The sequence below is a fragment of the Zingiber officinale genome, chromosome 4A, assembly GCF_018446385.1.
Source record: "Zingiber officinale cultivar Zhangliang chromosome 4A, Zo_v1.1, whole genome shotgun sequence".
Lineage (NCBI taxonomy): Eukaryota > Viridiplantae > Streptophyta > Magnoliopsida > Zingiberales > Zingiberaceae > Zingiber > Zingiber officinale.
The window spans coordinates 2233230-2251198 of NC_055992.1; the positions used below are offsets into that span (position 1 = coordinate 2233230).

At 35.4% G+C, this 17969-nt stretch overlaps 1 protein-coding gene and 1 non-coding gene across 4 annotated transcripts; both read right to left on the bottom strand.

The window, feature by feature from the left end:
* Positions 1-822: 822 nt before the first annotated feature.
* On the bottom strand, positions 823-903 carry TRNAL-AAG. The gene has a single exon. It is a non-coding gene; the product is annotated as a tRNA-Leu (tRNA).
* Positions 904-2981: 2078 nt separating this feature from the next.
* On the bottom strand, positions 2982-17395 carry LOC121969234 (coiled-coil domain-containing protein SCD2-like). Of its 3 annotated transcripts, none has more exons than XM_042519207.1 (17): positions 16849-17392; positions 13948-14113; positions 11076-11151; positions 10933-10974; positions 10786-10848; positions 10398-10447; positions 10295-10322; positions 7621-7695; positions 7397-7507; positions 7201-7261; positions 5985-6101; positions 5765-5883; positions 5516-5585; positions 5135-5176; positions 4939-4979; positions 3834-3960; positions 2982-3292 (listed from the first exon to the last, which is right to left on the bottom strand). In XM_042519207.1, exons 1-17 carry the CDS (start codon positions 17255-17257, stop codon positions 3204-3206), a joined length of 1686 nt encoding a protein of 561 aa, XP_042375141.1. In that variant the 5' UTR covers positions 17258-17392; the 3' UTR covers positions 2982-3203. The 3 variants fall into 3 exon arrangements, with proteins under 3 accessions (XP_042375141.1, XP_042375142.1, XP_042375143.1); XM_042519208.1 differs by having other exon boundaries at positions 13948-14117; positions 16868-17390; XM_042519209.1 differs by lacking the exon at positions 5135-5176 and having other exon boundaries at positions 16849-17395.
* Between the last annotated feature and the right edge of the window lie 574 nt (positions 17396-17969).

Here is a 17969-nt window from a genome sequence, read left to right on the forward strand (position 1 = left end):
ATAGATGACCTCTATAGTATCGATTCCACGAACATAAGGAAAATAAATATAGATATAGACATATGGTGGAATAAATGAAGTTACTTAGAATTATTTAATAGTTAATATTGAAAGGGGAGTCAATGGTGATAATTTAATGATGTTGAAAACATTAGCTTCCTCTCTTCACACATGTCCTTATCTTCCTCTCTTCAAACTACTCAACATTGTCGAGAATCTAAGTGAACAATAAAAGGAAGAGTTGGATCATAAATGTCTGATTGTCAAAAGCAATTGTTATCGAAATGTCTCATCATTCATTTCAGTTTAAGACGTGTATATAAAAAATGATTTCATAATAGGAACCATACCTTGTGGTATAAGATTCATCATTCAAGTATCCATCAAACATAGCAAAGCCTTTAATATATTCGGTTGGCATCAAACATGGCAAAGAAAGTTCCAAATTACAGACTGAAGTTAGATCGTAGTGACACTTGACCCCAAAGATGAGAATGGTCAGAGATTTAGAAGGAAGCTTGGCAATTGTACGCCCCAAAATAAATCATGAGATTAATTTATAGTTGACTATCAAATTGATTAAGAGATGAAAGAGATTTTTTTCATGAAGACATGAATACATTGGGACTAAAAAACAAAAACTCTCGACTTCTCCATGAGATCCAGGCTTCCTTTCCCTTATCTGGATGGAAACCCAGCTATCATCCTGTTCCATGTCAGAACGAATGCGCCGCGCTGCCCATGACCAGATCGGTGAGCTGAGAACAAGCTTTTGATTTGATTTTTTATTTTTTAAAGAAATAAAAAATAAAAAGAGATATCTGTTGAGAGTGGGATTTGAACCCACGCCCTTTCGGACCAGAACCTTAATCTGGCGCCTTAGACCAACTCGGCCATCTCAACGCTTTGACGATACCTGAGCAAAGATTATTTTTGTTGTGTATGCCAATTTATTGAGGTAACCTAAATAACTGCAAAATTAGAAATGAAAATCTAGCGTCAGAAAGGAAACATGTTCATTCATGGGAGAGATTTCCCTTGAGTTGGAACTTCATTGAAAAGGGGGGAAAAAATTGGTTACTTTTGTAACTATCTGGTTAAAGCAAGATTTTTATATAAAAACTATCGTCAACTATCCGATAACTAAAATAGAAAAGTAGGTTTAGCACTACTTGTTGAAACATGCTTCCAATGGGAAAATTTTTGTTACTGTGGAATTTGGGATCCTTTAGGATATTGTAATGGAGAAATTAACAATGTTTATAAATACCTTTATTTGTTTCTTGATTAGACCCCTAGCAAAGAGATGAGATTAATTATGTAAATTAGAGGAAGGGACATGAAGAAAAGAGTTGTCCTAGTTTCTTGGGATACATTAATACTCTATAAAATTAATTAAAATGTTATTTATAATATTACGTGGCATGAATAATAGCCTTATTTGTAGCTGTGATTGATTAGGATTCATAGAATTATGATTTATAACAACAACAATCAAATTTTATATCATTACGACATTACATTTAACCTAGTAGTTGGTTTTGTAGAGCATGTGTAAGTATAGTTGCACAGGGATATCGTTGAGTTGTGTTTAGCCTCATTGTTTGTTGTTTTGAGACAATGAATTTCTTTGAATTCGAGCAATACAACACTTTACCATGCCAACATGCTAATGATATATGCCATTATTGACATGATACTATCATTTTTAGATATACAGTGTATAATAGCATTGATCGGTATATCTTGATCATGAACATATAATTGTCACTGTAAATAATAACCATGATTCTAATAGTAATAATAATTAATATTAACATAATTGAACTATGTAAATCGATTAAGATGCGATGATAAGAGGTCCATCAAGTGCAAGTCAAGGACGGAGGTAGCAGATGGCGTGAGAGATCAAAGTCAAGGCCGACGTGGAGATTAAAATCAAGACGATTAACGGCAGGAAACCAACAGGCTCACCAAAGGTGGACCGAGCGGAGGTCTGCGATAGTTGCCAATCGGGCATAAAGTGTCCGATCGATAAGTGGCTTGTTCAAGTAGAATGTTCGTACAACCAAGAGCAATGGTAAAAACATCAGATGCTCATCACAAAGTAGAGGAACGCTTAGACGACCGGGCGGAAGCAATAAAATGAGCTATGAGATTACAAAAAAGAACGACGAAGGTCGATAGGGCGGGGATCCCCGACCGAGCGGACCAAATAGTGAAACTCCTCTTATATCCACTGATATCCCTTTGGGAGATAATGTCACTAACAATGAGACATGGTCAATAGACGAATCATACGATGAAAATTTCTATTGTATTGTCAGATATTTGCATATCCTGTTAAAATATGATGTCAGAGTAATTTTTTTTGACATGTCCTTTCATAGAGTTTCCATCAAAATTTTAACTTTTTGACATCCTAACCATTAAATATTATCCACTAGGCAGGATTGAGTATATAATTCCTCCTATACCATTAAATTTTATCACCTAAGATATCATTATATATATTTAAATAAATTTTATTTTAATTATTTTTATTCACCTCCACACCTCCATTTTAATATTTTCATCTATATAACTTTTTATCTTTTATTCGTGGGTTCAACCTAACATTCACCTTTTTATATATACGATATAATTATCATTTTATAAAACTTCCTTTCAAATTTTAAAAAGAAAATTAAGAGCACAGAAAACAGTTATTAATACTCTCTTTCTATTTTAATAATCCTACCGTATTTTATGCAACACTAGATAACAAAAAATGTTATTTCGCTACATTCATAACCAGATAATTTACAACACAGCTAGGTTTTCACAACGTCCTGTTACATGCCAATAATGAGTTATATATACTGTAACAAAGAATTCATAGGATGGTTGTCCCGTTCGACTAATTTCATAATTATCATGATTCTATCACTAGGACTTAAGAAGCCGTGCAAATGGCAATTATATTTCATGGAGAAAAGAAATGACTAAACTAATGTTATTTGATTTGAAATGATCCATTTAATATCTACTATCCAATCGTTAATGGAAAATATAAAATCATAAAGCATAGCATCCGCGTGAAATCGTGAATGACAGGACTAACCATGTTTGCGCCAAAATAAAACATTGCCCGTGTGCACTGAACGATATGCAAATTGCATTCTATTTATCACATCGGCTTGCATTTGTTTATGCTGCTTGGTTCAAGGCTCCTGCTCTATTTCTTTTCTCGATGCTTCCCATAATTGCTGTTCGATGCCCAGCTTGTTGAGTTCTGTCAAGCCTCTCTCAACTGCAATATTGTAATAAAGAAACCGTTTGATAAATAGAACTACTTCCATCCTACTAAGACCAACATAGGTAACTAAGCAAAAAAGTTTAGGGTCTTGTGTAATGGAAGAATGTAATTCATAGATGAAAATTGAGTGGTTATAATTCGATGGTCTTGTGTAACTACTACAACTTTGAAATTTTCATCTACGATGTCGCAATCTACCATGCTTTATGGAAAGTATCACGCAATTTAAAGGCAACAAATATAAATCGATTGATATCCTAGACATAAGAATATTATGAATAGATAGGTGGCTTTGAGAAATCAGGTGTATAAATAACCAGATGGAGATAATAGGTTAAGTTTGTCTAAACGAGGCACATGTTGAACTAGTAGAGCAAAAATAAAAATAAAGAGGAGAGAAAATATTTGACAAAAATATTAGAAGCCTCTTCATCTCTGATTGTGTTAAAAAATTTAAATTCTCTGAAGGAGTTGAGAAAGATAGGCCAGCAAGTCATTGAATGATGATATGCAGAAAAAGAGAAGTGTTATTTACCATCAATAAAATCATGAGAAATAGGAGATTGTCTAATTCGACCATGCCAAAATTGTAGCCGCTCATCAGCAATATCTTCTTCTATACCATGGTCTTTGGCTCTTCTCCAGAAATATATCAACCATGCCTACAAAAGTTAAGCTAAATTCAGAGGCTAACCAAGTCAAATTAGTAATTGAATTTGGTTTGCAAATTTTTTGAAGTCCATAAGATTTAGTCTTCTAGGCGACTCAAATTGCTCAACTAGTAAAACGGTGTTCAATGCAAGAATCCAAACTACTACGAGAATTGTTGTCAGAATAGATCTCTTATAGCATGATTCACAAGAGCTCATGATTTGTCACTCTATATCATACTGGAGCAAAAGACGAAGGCATGTTTTGTCTTCCTCCTTCCTCCTCGAGAATGTTAGAAGCCTAAAGAAGACAAAGAAGAGGGAGCCATCATCGTTTACCTCACGCTGACATTGCAATGTATCTACCTCCCGATCTGAAGTCCAAATGATGCTGAAATTTGTTAACATCAATAGACCCGCCTTTGCCTATTTGCCTCTCCATGACCTCTCTGCCTTTGCATGACGTTGAAGTTTCACCTTGATTACTCTTCCTCTCAAATGCTTGAATCACGATTTAGATCCATTCTCTCTATCACTAACACAATGACTGCCCACAATACAACTCTAGACCATTTGCACTCCCATCTATGTCCATCGAAAAAGATTCCCAAGTAGGAATTGGAACAATCAGTGAAACCTAGCAATTTCACTCCAATTTGGCTTTAATTTCTGCCCATCTCAACTGATTATCTCATGAATTTAGTTTGTAGCCTGATTAATCTAGATTTTATTAATCTTGTAAGGGTTTCTGATTTCACATTCAGAATTGGATCAGCATTGCTGATCTAACACGGCTGATCCAGATCAGAATCGACCTTCTGCCAACCATGTTTTCAACTTTAATCCTTGTCTGCCAACTACAACAATGCATGATGAGAAGCTTTCTTCCATATAGGAAGAGAAAGAGAAACCATCTATCTGACCAGGAGAAACACAATCATCAAAACCAACTAACAATCTATCATAAAGAAGTAAAGAACTGAAAAAGACCTGCTTGAAAGTGACATCTTCTATCTCCTCTTGGCTCAGTTCTGCAATAGCATCAAGTCATCAAGTTATTAGCACAATAATACATGAATTTGAAATTACATTATTCTCATATACAAGAACAGTACAGAAAGTCATTAGACTTCAAATTAGCAACGAACAAAACAATGCAGTAAGTACATATAAGAATTGTCATTACCAAATGACTCCATATACTTTGGTTCTCCAGGTGCTTTAAAATCTGTCAAAATATTTAAAGAAAAATATGAAGTGGTTTAGGTTCTCATTTCCTCTATTTTTCTAAAGACCTAAGAGCTGAGATAGCAATTTCAGAATTTAGCATTTAGATCATGAGATACACAATCCTTTTCACACGGAAAAGATATTTAGATACTCCATGGGCATAGGGATGCTCAGTAGGAAAATAGCTGTACAAATATCCACCATAAGGCAAGGGTAAAGATAAACTGAACCAACTTGATCAAATAGAAGACAAAGTGTGGCAGTAACTCAGTAGAATTGATTATTCACTAGAAGCAAAATGAAGAGTACATTTTACCATGTCCAGTAGTGTACAAACCTGACAAAAATTGACGAACAAAATTTGGTCGTTGGTGTTGAGATAATGCAAGGACAACAGCATCCTCAACCTTGAAGTTAGTAATGACAAAACATCAATAGATGGTTAACTATAAACAGCTCAAATGAAAAGACTACAAGCAAAAAGATATAGAATCTATTTGATGCAAATTCAGAAAGAACATCTTGGAAGTTGGAAGAAAAGAAAGTGTTAAAAGAACAACTTTAGCAGCAAAAGATAATACAAGACCTTCAAAGATGTTAGTTCCAATAGGCCCTTTTCAACTGAAAGCATGCTCTCTATGTTGCCTTCCCCAGTAATATCATTTGCATCACGTACAAGCTTACTTCGTTCAGATTCATGGATACCTATCAAACAACCAAAATCTGAGAAACACTAACCAACAAATTCGGGCCATGTAAAACAAGTTAAAATTACATCAGTAGGATCCTTTTAGCATATTTCTTGCCTTGGTTATATGATTCTTCCATGGACTTTTGACCAGCAGAAATAACAACCTCAAGAGGAAGTGGCGCTAATGAAGACCAATACTCATATTTTGAAACAGCAATCTCCGGGTAGAATCCTAAGATCATTATATCAGCAATAAAATCATAGGAATGAATCAAGCAGGAAGTTATTTATAGAATTCATAATGCACACAAGAAAAAGTAAGTTTTAAAAGTTTCAGATTTAAAAGGTATGAATAAGGTACTGGGGATCAATATAAGAATGAAACCTCTTTGTTCTCCACATCCTTTCATGGTTGGACTTACAGAAAAAAATTAGCAATACATGCTTGCCGACAGTGATGATCCCATGCATGTTTGACAAATGTTAATGATTGATGCATCCTTGGAGTGTTTCTCTTTGCCAATTGTCATCTAGCAAAACACCATTGGCCTACTTATGCAGAAAACAAACACAGATCATCAACTTGTAGCTCGTGACTAAATACTACAACCTGGATTGATTCACGTCTTCAAGATAGTTAAGTGTATGCCATCAAGATAATATTTAACTTAGTTAATGGCCACTACTTAAAATATTTCTCACTTTTCTTTATTCAACTATTTTACCAACATAAATATCCTACAGAACATGTCCAAAAGTAAACCATTCTATAGCTGAAGAATTGAGTATATTAGAGTCAAACATATAAGATGCAAGAGACTAAAAAACACATTAGTCAATATACTAAAAAAATGATTTAATTGATTAAAATACTACTGTTGATATAAGCCTTCAATAGAGCTCAATAAAGGAATAGAATTCACGTGATCATTCTTAAATAATTGGGGCAAATGTGGTTACACAATGATGATGATTCTTCAAAGCTCGATAAACATATTATTACAATCTTATTTTTGGAGTAACAATCCCTCCTTAATTGTAAATTATCATAGTCTATCGAAACATAAGTTGATCACAGATGACAAGTGCAAACAATTATGATGTTTTATGGGGAAATTGGAAATTTAAGATGCCAAACAAGAATCACATTATCAGGAAAACAAAATATGGAATGATAAGTATGAAACACTGTATCAACAGAAGAATAATGTGGAGAATCTAAAAAGATCCATCTAGCCTGGCTGCTATTCTGCAGGATAGAGGAAACAAGCTATACAATTGAAAGTCAAAATAAAATATATTTATAATTGCAAATACACAAACTGATTTACCATAATAAACTGCTAAGCCCCAATAGCGAGCAAGCCAACATCTCTTCAAGACAACTTGTTCCTGCAGACATCGAACATGTATATTGACATAAGATATCATTACACAAGCAACCATGATGACCACACATGCTTGCAATGATTTTCATAAGTGAAAAAATAAAAGAGATTGCCAATATTCCTATCAGGGAAAGCACACCATCTCCTCCTGGGATAAAATCACCCTTTGTGTCATTAACTGAAGAGACTTTGCTTCTAACTCAGCTTTCCTGAGCTGTTCTTTTGCGATGACAACTTCTTCCTTAGCAGACTACTCACGACATGTAAGCCAAGGAAAAAAGAATTGATTAGCAAACCATCTAGCAGCTACACATCAACTCAAGAACACCTAAAACAAGCGATGAATGAAATTGACAATAACACCTCTACTTCTTTCCTCATTGCTGCTATTTCTTCATTTTTCCCATCTTTATTTTTCCTGATAGCTTCGAGTACAGCCTGGGATGAAATAGATATTTTGAAACAGCAGAATATAACAGGCAACATACAGTGGCATATGCCTCTATCCACATGGAAGTAAATCAAATTTGATGGTCTAATCAAGATTATCAATATTTGTTCCAATGTTAAACCCATGCCTTGCTCAATAATTTTCATCAATGTTCTCTTTAGTATACTGAACTTTTTGACGTGAGAATCGTATAATAACAAGTTGTCTACAATTATAAACAAGTTATTAATCAGCTTAGCCAACATCAGTTACACTAACAGACTAACTAAACAGTTCTCGCCTAATGGTCTCATTGATTAGTGTCAGGGAACTTGATGTGGTTATATGGATCCATTTGTAAATAACATATATTACAAGGGCCTAGATGTAAGAATGCATTGGATAATCTATATGGGACTACCATGGCAATTAAGCTTTAATATTTCCCTAAAATCTACATGGTATCAGAGCCACCAAAGGTTGTCAAACTCTTTGTTATATTTGATCACAACAACATCATCAATTTCACTCTGTGTTGTTGATCCCTTCTCTCTGCAGTTTGCATTCTACTACAGCATTCTTGTGAAGCCTACAGCGTTCTTCTCCTCCATTACTGTCGACTTTGTCATCCTCCTCACAAATGATCAGGCAGAGAACTGGGTAAGCATCATAAGACTATCACTGCCACCTCATCCAGCATCTCTGGGTGGTCGATCCTTCAGCCTCTTCTCCTGAGTGATAGATTTCTTTTTCCAGTTTCTTCCCCTTTTCTACATTTTTCCTCCGGACAGCAGAAGACCCAGATCATTTTAATTAGATTGCATCCCCATGAAATCTAACCCACTAATTGATCTGATTGAATCAGATTTAGTTGGTGTTTTCATTTTAGTGCTTGCACTGTGATAAATGTGAAGGCAATCTGCTTGTTTGTGCCTTCTGTGATTTACTTTGTAGATAAAGTTTAATTGAAGCTATTTCTTAAAAATAATAGCTACATATGCGGAGAAATAACAAGTTCTGGATCCCACTCCTACTCCAAGGTATAGTGATTCATCAGATGAATGACTCCCAAATTTGCTTGTTTGTGCCTTCTGTGATTTACTTTGTAGATAAAGTTTAATTGAAGCTATTTCTTAAAAATAATAGCTACATATGCGGAGAAATAACAAGTTCTGGATCCCACTCCTACTCCAAGGTATAGTGATTCATCAGATGAATGACTCCCAAAACTCACTCCTTTCCATAGAGTCAAGAAAGCCTCAGAAGATTCTCTAACAAAAGATACATGCAAATACAAAAAGATGAGAAGAGTTATCAAGAGCTCATAGAGAATGACATTCCCTTCGATTTTCGAGCCCTTAGACGTTTAACTTGAGGACCAGATCATGCAAATTACTAGGGAATTCATGCAGTACATGTACAGAAAAAAACCATCATGGTATATAGAACCAGCTTCAATTGTTAATTTTTGAACTCACCAGTCAACTAAAACATGCTTCAGTTGACCGATCGAACTTTTTCAGACATTTGCATAGCCAATGGTCTTTTAGTCAGTCAACTAGAAAGGCTTCCAATCGACTAGAGATCCTTCCAACAGACAACTGATCACTGGTCCAGTTAATTGGAGTCAGAATAGAAGCATTATATTATTCTAACAGAGAGTTTTTAATTGCCTGTTAAGGCTCACATCAAGTCGACTGAATATACTCGGAGATATCAACTTCACTCAGCTTTTACTCTCGTAAGCCTATGCAAAGCTTGAGATCAAAGTCCAGTGCCAACTATAACCAGAAATCTATTATTCCATGGTCAGAACTCTCTATAAGTCTCTAAGCAGCCTCTACCTAGCCAGCCATACACATCATCTCTCAATGACGTTGCCTAAAATGGTGAACCCCAGAATTACAATCACTAGTAATCTCTGACAACTCACCAGCATCCAAGTCTTTATCCTGCATATTATCCTCAATGATGTTGCCTAAAGATTTTTACTCTCTAGGTCTTCAACTTTTTCGTGCTCCTCATCCTAGAGTCCACCTCACAAGGAAATTTTTATCATTCAAATGTCCATACAATTCTTCTCTAATCACCTCTGATTCCACCTTGTTTTGGACCTTTGAACCATTAAGCATAAAGCCAACCGACTTGACTACATCAAGTCACGAGCTCTGCAAGCTTCATGTGCACTCTGTCAGTTCTTTGTAAATTTGATGCATATATTAGTACCATAGAAAAACTTAACTTTAAATTTTTGTTAACCACATCAAAACAAGATGTACAAACCTGATGACTTAGGAACATCGTTGCACCAACTCCTAAGAGGTCCTAGGATCAAGTATATTTATGATAAGCTTAATCTTCATGTTATTTTTAAGTCAACCTGAGGGGAAGTGTTAGAGACTTTGATATGGTTATATGGATCTATTTGTAAATAACATATATTACAAGGGCCTAGATGTAAGATTAAATTGATGAATAATATATATATGTAGGTAGAAGGGACTTACTAAGGCAATTAAACACTAATATTTCCTTGAAATCTATAATAGCAAAGCAATATGACAGAATTTTGATGTAATGGCAATGAAGCTAATGCTATAAAGTCACCTCTCTTTGCTGGAGTGCTGCTTCCTTTCTGCCAATAATCAGCTGAAGATTATAGTTTCGACATAGAGAACTTGGTTATGATGTGAGAAAAGGCTGTTACTACCTGTTCAACAATCGTGCTTCCAAAGATACACCTTCTCCAAGGGCAGCAACCTGCAAAGACAAAATGCAAAAGGAAATTTCCATTTTTATGTATGAATATAATTGAAGATTAACCAAATGTTCAACAAAGATCTTAAAGATTGAAAATGTTCAGATATTGAATTCTGTCATTGAGGTAGCAAAAGAAGCCTAATTGTTTGGCTTACGAATTAGCATTATGCTTTATGCATTTAGGACATGCATCCTGGTGGTTGGATCGATCATGGTCTTAAGCAAAAAAACAATTGAAATTAGGTTGCTAGCATCCTAGGATCAAGGAGTTGCAAATTTGTATAGGTTGACAGACATAACAAACTAGAAAACTACAGCTAAACTCCATGAATGCTGACCTGCTTCTCAAGCTCTTTTGCCCGGGCCTCAGCTTCCTCACGTCTCTCTTCAACAAGTCGCAACTGGATGAAAAAAAAATTAGCAGTTTAATGGAACCAAAAGAACATTAAATCTTTTTCTTTTATGGTGATATTAAAGAAGCATACCTTCTCAATAATATTCTCATTTTCTTCTTGGAGCATATCTAACTGTACAATAAGCAAAATCAGTCTCCTTTCTCTTGAAGAGTTAAGTACACTTTTGAGAGTTGATTATATCAAAGAAAAACAGTATGACAATACTATGATACCTCATCCTGAAGTGAAGAAGCTTGTCGATGAATTCCTGTTCCCCTCGGGTTCAAATGTTTCATATCTGATGGAAATCTGCAATATATTTCAAACAGCTTATACATGAGTTGAAATAGTGAGAATAGGTGTCAACCCATATAGACACATGATATGGTTTGGCATGGGTCAGGCTATGTCAACATAGTCAATAGCTCAAGCAAAAGACCAATATTTCGACCTTGATACTGTTTCCAATCTCGGGCTGGAATAGTAAGGTATTGTTGCCATAGCACAAGCCAAGGATTAAAATTTTGATGGCAACACTGTTCCAATCTGAATTTGGAATAATAAAGTATAGATGTCAGCTTACACAGAAACATGATAGGAGTTGATACAGGTTATATCATATCAACCTAGTCTATTTACTTCTTGGGTGTATCCACCTATTCTTTTTAGAAGCAATATCTACATGATTATTCATTAAATAATTTCTAAGTAATTTCTACCATAGGCCCTTCAGACAACCTAATGGCCTACCTAGTAACATCAGGAATACAGTGTCTTTTTTACTTTACTTTGTCATTTGTTGGTTTTACAACCTCAAATGGTGCTAATAAGGAACTCCAGTAACATCATTTTTAGTTCCTTTTGATGTCGGCTTACGGGGGCTAGATATTGACTAAGGAGATTCAATCAGATCAGACTCAAATTCAAAATTCAATTTAATTTTAATTTGGTGCAAAACTTAGATAGGCAAATTATTAATCAGTTTGCTAAATTGCTAGAAGCATGCAGAAATTCTAGTTTCTTTATGGTTACATAGGATTCTACATAATTGTGTAGTGTCAATTGTGACTTCCTGACATGTAGTATTCTGTATCCCTCAGAAATAGTTAGTGGGAATGTCTATAAGAAGCAGAGTCAATAATTAAATATCAAAAATTGAAAATCTGATAGAATATGATAGTGCTTCTCTTTCTTTAATATTACACGATTTTGTTTTGTTTATTGATAATAATTGAATTCCATAATAATATTGCTTCTCTTTCTGTAGTATCATGCTTAGCTTATTGGTAATAGTCATTAAGTCAAACAACCACTAGATATTGGTGTCTCACCGTCTTGCCCACTATGGACAGACGGATGCCAGTATATCTCAACAGAAGTGAAACAAGACTAATTTAAAGCGGTGAGGCTATATACGTAAAACTTGGTTTTTTGTCTTGATCCATTGTCTGATACATATCAGTATCACTCATATCAGGCAATACTTACTGAAAAATATAATCCAGGGTTTAAACTATCACGAAACTGATCAATTTATATATGTATAGTCTTAGCATTCCCACTAGTGCACCAATAAATTGAATGGAATAGCCTCATGTGAACTTAATTTATCCAGGGCCATCTAATTGACACATTCGTTAACTGTATGATATCCTTATGTGATATAATGGTTAAACTAGCTAACTACTCATCTCAAAAATAGACCTATAGGAAAGGAACCGATTTGAACACTCATATTCTTAATTGAGGTTTATAAGTATCATGTTATGCTAAAGTTCTCTAATAGGAAATAGTTCGGGTTTGGTACTATGCCAAGCCAACACTCGACAACCAACACATTTTAAGGCGTGCCGAGAGTAACTCAAGTGAATTTTAATCTTACAAATCACTTCCACTTAGATTGTTTACTTAAAAATATAAGCCTATACCAATAACAATCCAATTATATTAAAAAATTTTAAGCACCAGGTCATGAAATTTTATAACAAGCATCTCAACTAATGATTTATACCTTATACCAAAATAACTATATCTATAAGACCATTAGTTATAATAGAGCATTCTAGTGATGTTGTTCTCATAATTTTGTAAGACTTAATTAAATAATGCTTCTAAGACATCTAGCCTTGGTACTTATTTCTCCACATTTTTAGTAATATACGATGGTTAATCACTAAGAGTTACACTGACATAATTAGAATGTACAAAGAGGTACAAAATATGGATATATCTCAAATTTTTCTAACTTAAATGTCATTCCTCTTTACTATTGTTAGCGCTTCAATTGGTGCTTCCTCTCTTCTACCCTAATTTCATACTGTTTCATCTCTCCTTATGAACAACAAAAGAAATAGAGGGGCATGACACATCATGGAAGGCCAATACCAATTGATTTATATCGGCACCAGAAACAAAGTGAAATTTACCCATGCCATTACATATCAGTATTGATCAACGATAAAAATAAACATGTGTCCATTATGTCAACCAATTTCGATCAACACTTAAAGTTGTGTCCTTAACCATATTGAAGCTTTCAAAAAGGAATGCAGAAATTCACCAAAATATCAAAGCATGAAGACACTCACTTTGCACCCAAAGTAAAAGGTAACCCTTCTGGTCAGTCACTTGCACACAAGGATTTTCTCTTTTTGTCTGGAAGCTTATTTAAAAAAACATAAGAAAATTTATCCACAATTTGGTACATTCCTCTCCATCATTAATTATAATTTTTGACTTCCTCAAATTGGAGAATTCATTCCTCCTCCCTGTCCTCCCATCTTCTCTCTTCTGCCCCCCTTTGATCCTTTCTAATGAGTTATTCATCAAGTCCAAGGCACGCAGAACTGATGGTGAGAAATAACTGATCGCAATGTCTAGACCATGTTAAAGAATACTACTGTGATGTACCCAACCAAATACACAATCATCAAATTATATAAAAGGTGGCAGATTGTTCAAAATTATGCAATGAAGGAGCATCATGTTCATGAATTATTTAGTTACCCTCAGAACAAGAAGTTAAATTTCTGGTGGATGAATAGAAATAGAGTTTCGAATGTCATGACATGAAAACATATGTAATATGTCAAGAAATGTCACCACCTTTTCTCGCTGCACGTGTCTACAGGAGGTTCAGTTGGTGGAATAGGTGTTTGGGTCGCAAAGGTTGTTTTACTAGGAGGCACCAAGGGCACTGGATGAACAGAAATTGATGGTCTTCCAGCTGTAGATGCACGGACTGAAGGAGTATGATCTGCAAAGTTCTGACCTAACTAATCAAAAAAAAAGAGGAAGAATTAACTGGAATTCCTAAAGAACTTTCCATTATAGAGTAAATTGATACATAATCACGAATAAGAGAAGAAAAGACTGCCTATTAACTTTTCAAAAGCTACAAGACAATGTTTAACTGGCAAGAGAGATAAAGAATCAAGATTCTGTATGCCAAAATAAATAAAAAAAGCTATTATTGTTAGGATGGGAAAGAAGTGACAAAGAAAAAATGCTCCAAATTTGAATAGGCAATAATAAAGTGACTGCCAAAAATAAATTTATTGTGAGCAAATCCCAAAAATAGTAAAAGAGACTTGGAAAAACATAAGATTAAAACATGCATGCCAGCAGTATGAGGCCAAGTCACCACATAATATATGCATTATACAAACATATATACAGAAACATGTGATATTATTTGAAAAAAAAAAAAATCTTAACAATGATTGCACAAGTTCTAATTAGATGTTACTTATTTATGTGTTTAATCAAAATAAAATACATAAAAGAAATTTACACATACAACATGGTTAACAGAATGTAAATATCAACCAAATGTTTAAATATATGTAAAAACTCATCAAATAATTCTTCCTGTATACTTATCACACTTTCTTTCTTCTTTTTTTTTTTTTGGAAATCATCTAAATTAAAAAGCTATATGTATCTACACAAGAATATTCATATTAAATCAAATGGCATATGATTATGTGGTTGCAAATGAATCACACTTTCTATAACAAAGTTATTATTTGTTTAATTCGCCAAACCTTGCAGTTTGAATCAATCAATTGTTAACTCTAAACGCTAGTGTGATAGCAGATTAGTAGGAATCACAGCGCATAAAATTGTAAAAATCATTTTTGTCAGATAGCAACTTTGTTTATTAACTTTAAGGTGCGTTTAGTTGGGAGTTATCCTTGATAACCTTGGTTATCAATCCAAGGCTATTAACGAAAACTCTGTTTGGTTTAGGTAATCGATGATTCCCGAGTAATGTTCCATGTCCGACACGTCAGCAAAAGGAGTATGCCCCGGAATCGGAAAACCTAGGTTTTTCTTGATTCCAGGGTTAACAAAAAAATGTTTACCCAAAATACCGTCAGATATTAGAAAAATATGATAAAAAAGAAAAATGTAAAAAAAAAATATATAAAATATAAAAATAAAATAAAAACTTAAAAAAAAAAGACGTAAAAAAATAAAAAAATAGAAAAAATCTAAAAATTAATAAAAAAAAATGTAAAAAACATTTAAAAATAATAAAAATAGAAAAAAACATAAAAAAAATAAAAAATTGGGGAAAAAATAATAAATAAAAAACATAAGAATAGAAAAAAAAAAAAAAGGAAAAATTTAAAAAAGCGTAAAAACATAAAAAAATTTAAAATAAAAAAATGTTAAAAAAACTTTAAAAAATAAAAAAAAACGAAAAAAAAATAAAAAAAAACACATAAAAATAAAGAAAAAAGTGGGAAAAAATAAAAAAATGTAGAGGGTAAATAATAATAATATATGATTGGTTTTATAACTGAGGGCAATATGATAAAATATTAAACTAGGTTATTCATTAAAACCTTCAAACAAACAAGTTTTTGTTGCATTACCTAGGTTGAACCAACAATATTTGGTTATATTCCCCATAACTTTGGTTATATGATTACTTGATAATCACATAACTAAGGTTACACATGATAACTTAAACCAAACACGTCCTAAAAGACATTCAAGATAATCTTCACAATCAAGATGTCAATCAGTTGCAGTTAAAATTACCCGCATAACTCAATGCACAGCTGGGATGTTGACACTGTCCTAGGCAGATGTTTAACAATGTGAATGGGGTTTAATCCGAGGGCTTGAGTAGCAATTCAGAAGCAGCTCAGATCCTCTGTCCCCATTTCTCTCTGTCCCCGTGTCCCACTGTCGATCGGACGGATCAGATTAAATCTCAAAGATGATTTGCAAATCACGAGGATACTGCACATATTTTAAAGATGCCATGATGCCTTGAGATTTAAGCTGATCCGTCCGATCGGTAGAAGGAGCCTCGTGTCCAATCAGGCTGACCAATGGCCAAGGTCCACCTGGAGGCTGAGTCCTGTGGAGTTCTAGCATATGTTAGGCACTCAGCAAAGACCTACAAAAGGGTGCCGAGGACAACATTGAAGGGAATTTTCAGAGACTTGCTATGGTGACAATAAGGTCTCCAGATGATATTCCCAAATGACAAGTTGTCGCCGTGACCACTTTGGTTCCTGCTTGTCTTCCTTGTTATTTCTATTTCAGAATAATGGGTCTTTCCATTATTTTACTCCATTCCACCTCAGTATTGAAGTGTAGATTCGACCTACAAAACAAACCCCAAGACCAAAATTCAACCCAACCCCTATTCACCTTAACCAACTAGGACGATTTCATTTTCAGAGATTCTAGCAGCTCAACCAAGACAAGTTGACTCCATAGTTACCTCGAACTAGCTCCTCTCATCTCGGCGTACCCTAGTTAACAGTCCTAATCGAGGTCTAATACAATTAGCAGATTTCACTATCCATTGTGATTTGCCCAAACAAGGTCAATTTAATATAATTAGCTCCAATATCCTAAATTCAAACTGAAAAAGAATCTGGTTGTTTCTCCAGGAAGTTGGTCTATTGCACATTTACGAATAAGAGAAATCTTCGCCTCCTTTCATAGCAACCAAATACGTCAAATCAACAAAAAGCTCACTTGGCATTCTGGAAATTACCGCGGGCGAAGGAGATCTATTCGCCCTCGCCAATAAGGAAGTCCCGCCGGCGGGCGCGCTCTCATTGCTACCTTCCGCCGGTCGGGAGGCGCCGTACCGGAACCCCATTCCCCCAGCGGACGGGATCTCATCCTCCAGCTCCTCGTCCTCTTCCTCCTCGGCGGCTGCGCTCTGCGAGGCCATGACCTGCGCGAGGCGCGCGGCGGCTGCCCTCGCCGCGACGTTCTGCGTCCGCCTCACGGCGGAGAAGCCCGATGCCGAGGGCGAGCGGCGGTGCGCGGGGGGCATCCCCGGAGACGAGGCGGCGGCGTTGTTCGGCACCCCGCTCGGCGGCCGTCCGTACACGGGGCTCCCCGCGCGCAGGCGCTCCATCGCCACCTCCCGGTTCATCGAGCCGCCTTCTCCCACCGCCGCGGAAGCGGAGAGGGCTCGAGCATGGGGAAATGTAGCGCGGCAGCGAAGCACTCGAAGCGCGGAAGGAGGGCGATGTTTGCGCTGTAGTGGATGCGGCTACCGTCGGTGAGTATAACACTAGATTAGTTGGCTGGTTCAAGTCCGACTCTGAGAGAGAGAGAGCGTGAGATCGTGACGTCATTCCGGCATTGTTTTTCTATGAAAAAAATAAATTAATTAAATCAAAATGGATATCAATATACTTTATTAAAAACTGAATAATGAAGCAACTCATTGAAAAAGAAACTCTCCATTATTCCTTCATATGAACTAGGCTAATTGATTTGGTTTAGATTACTCTGCTGTTTGGAAAGCTAATTAGTACAACAGTGGATGATTATTTATTGTTGACTTAAATGTTTGGTGAAATTGAAAGGTGTAGGTGTCAAAAAGTAGGTGATTAGCTTGTGTGTCTTTGGTGATATATTTGTTGAAAAATGATATACACAAGGAAAAAAAACTCAATGAAAACCTTAAGAATAGACATATAAAGTGATGGGGCCCACAAAAAATGAAATGGTGGGTCATGACTTTATGTGTCTATCAAGTATTAGGGAATCCACAACGCCGCGTTAAAGCGGCGTTATAACGCCACTGTTGCTTTAACGCGGCGTTGTGGAACGCCGCGTTCGTTCAAACCGCTTGAACG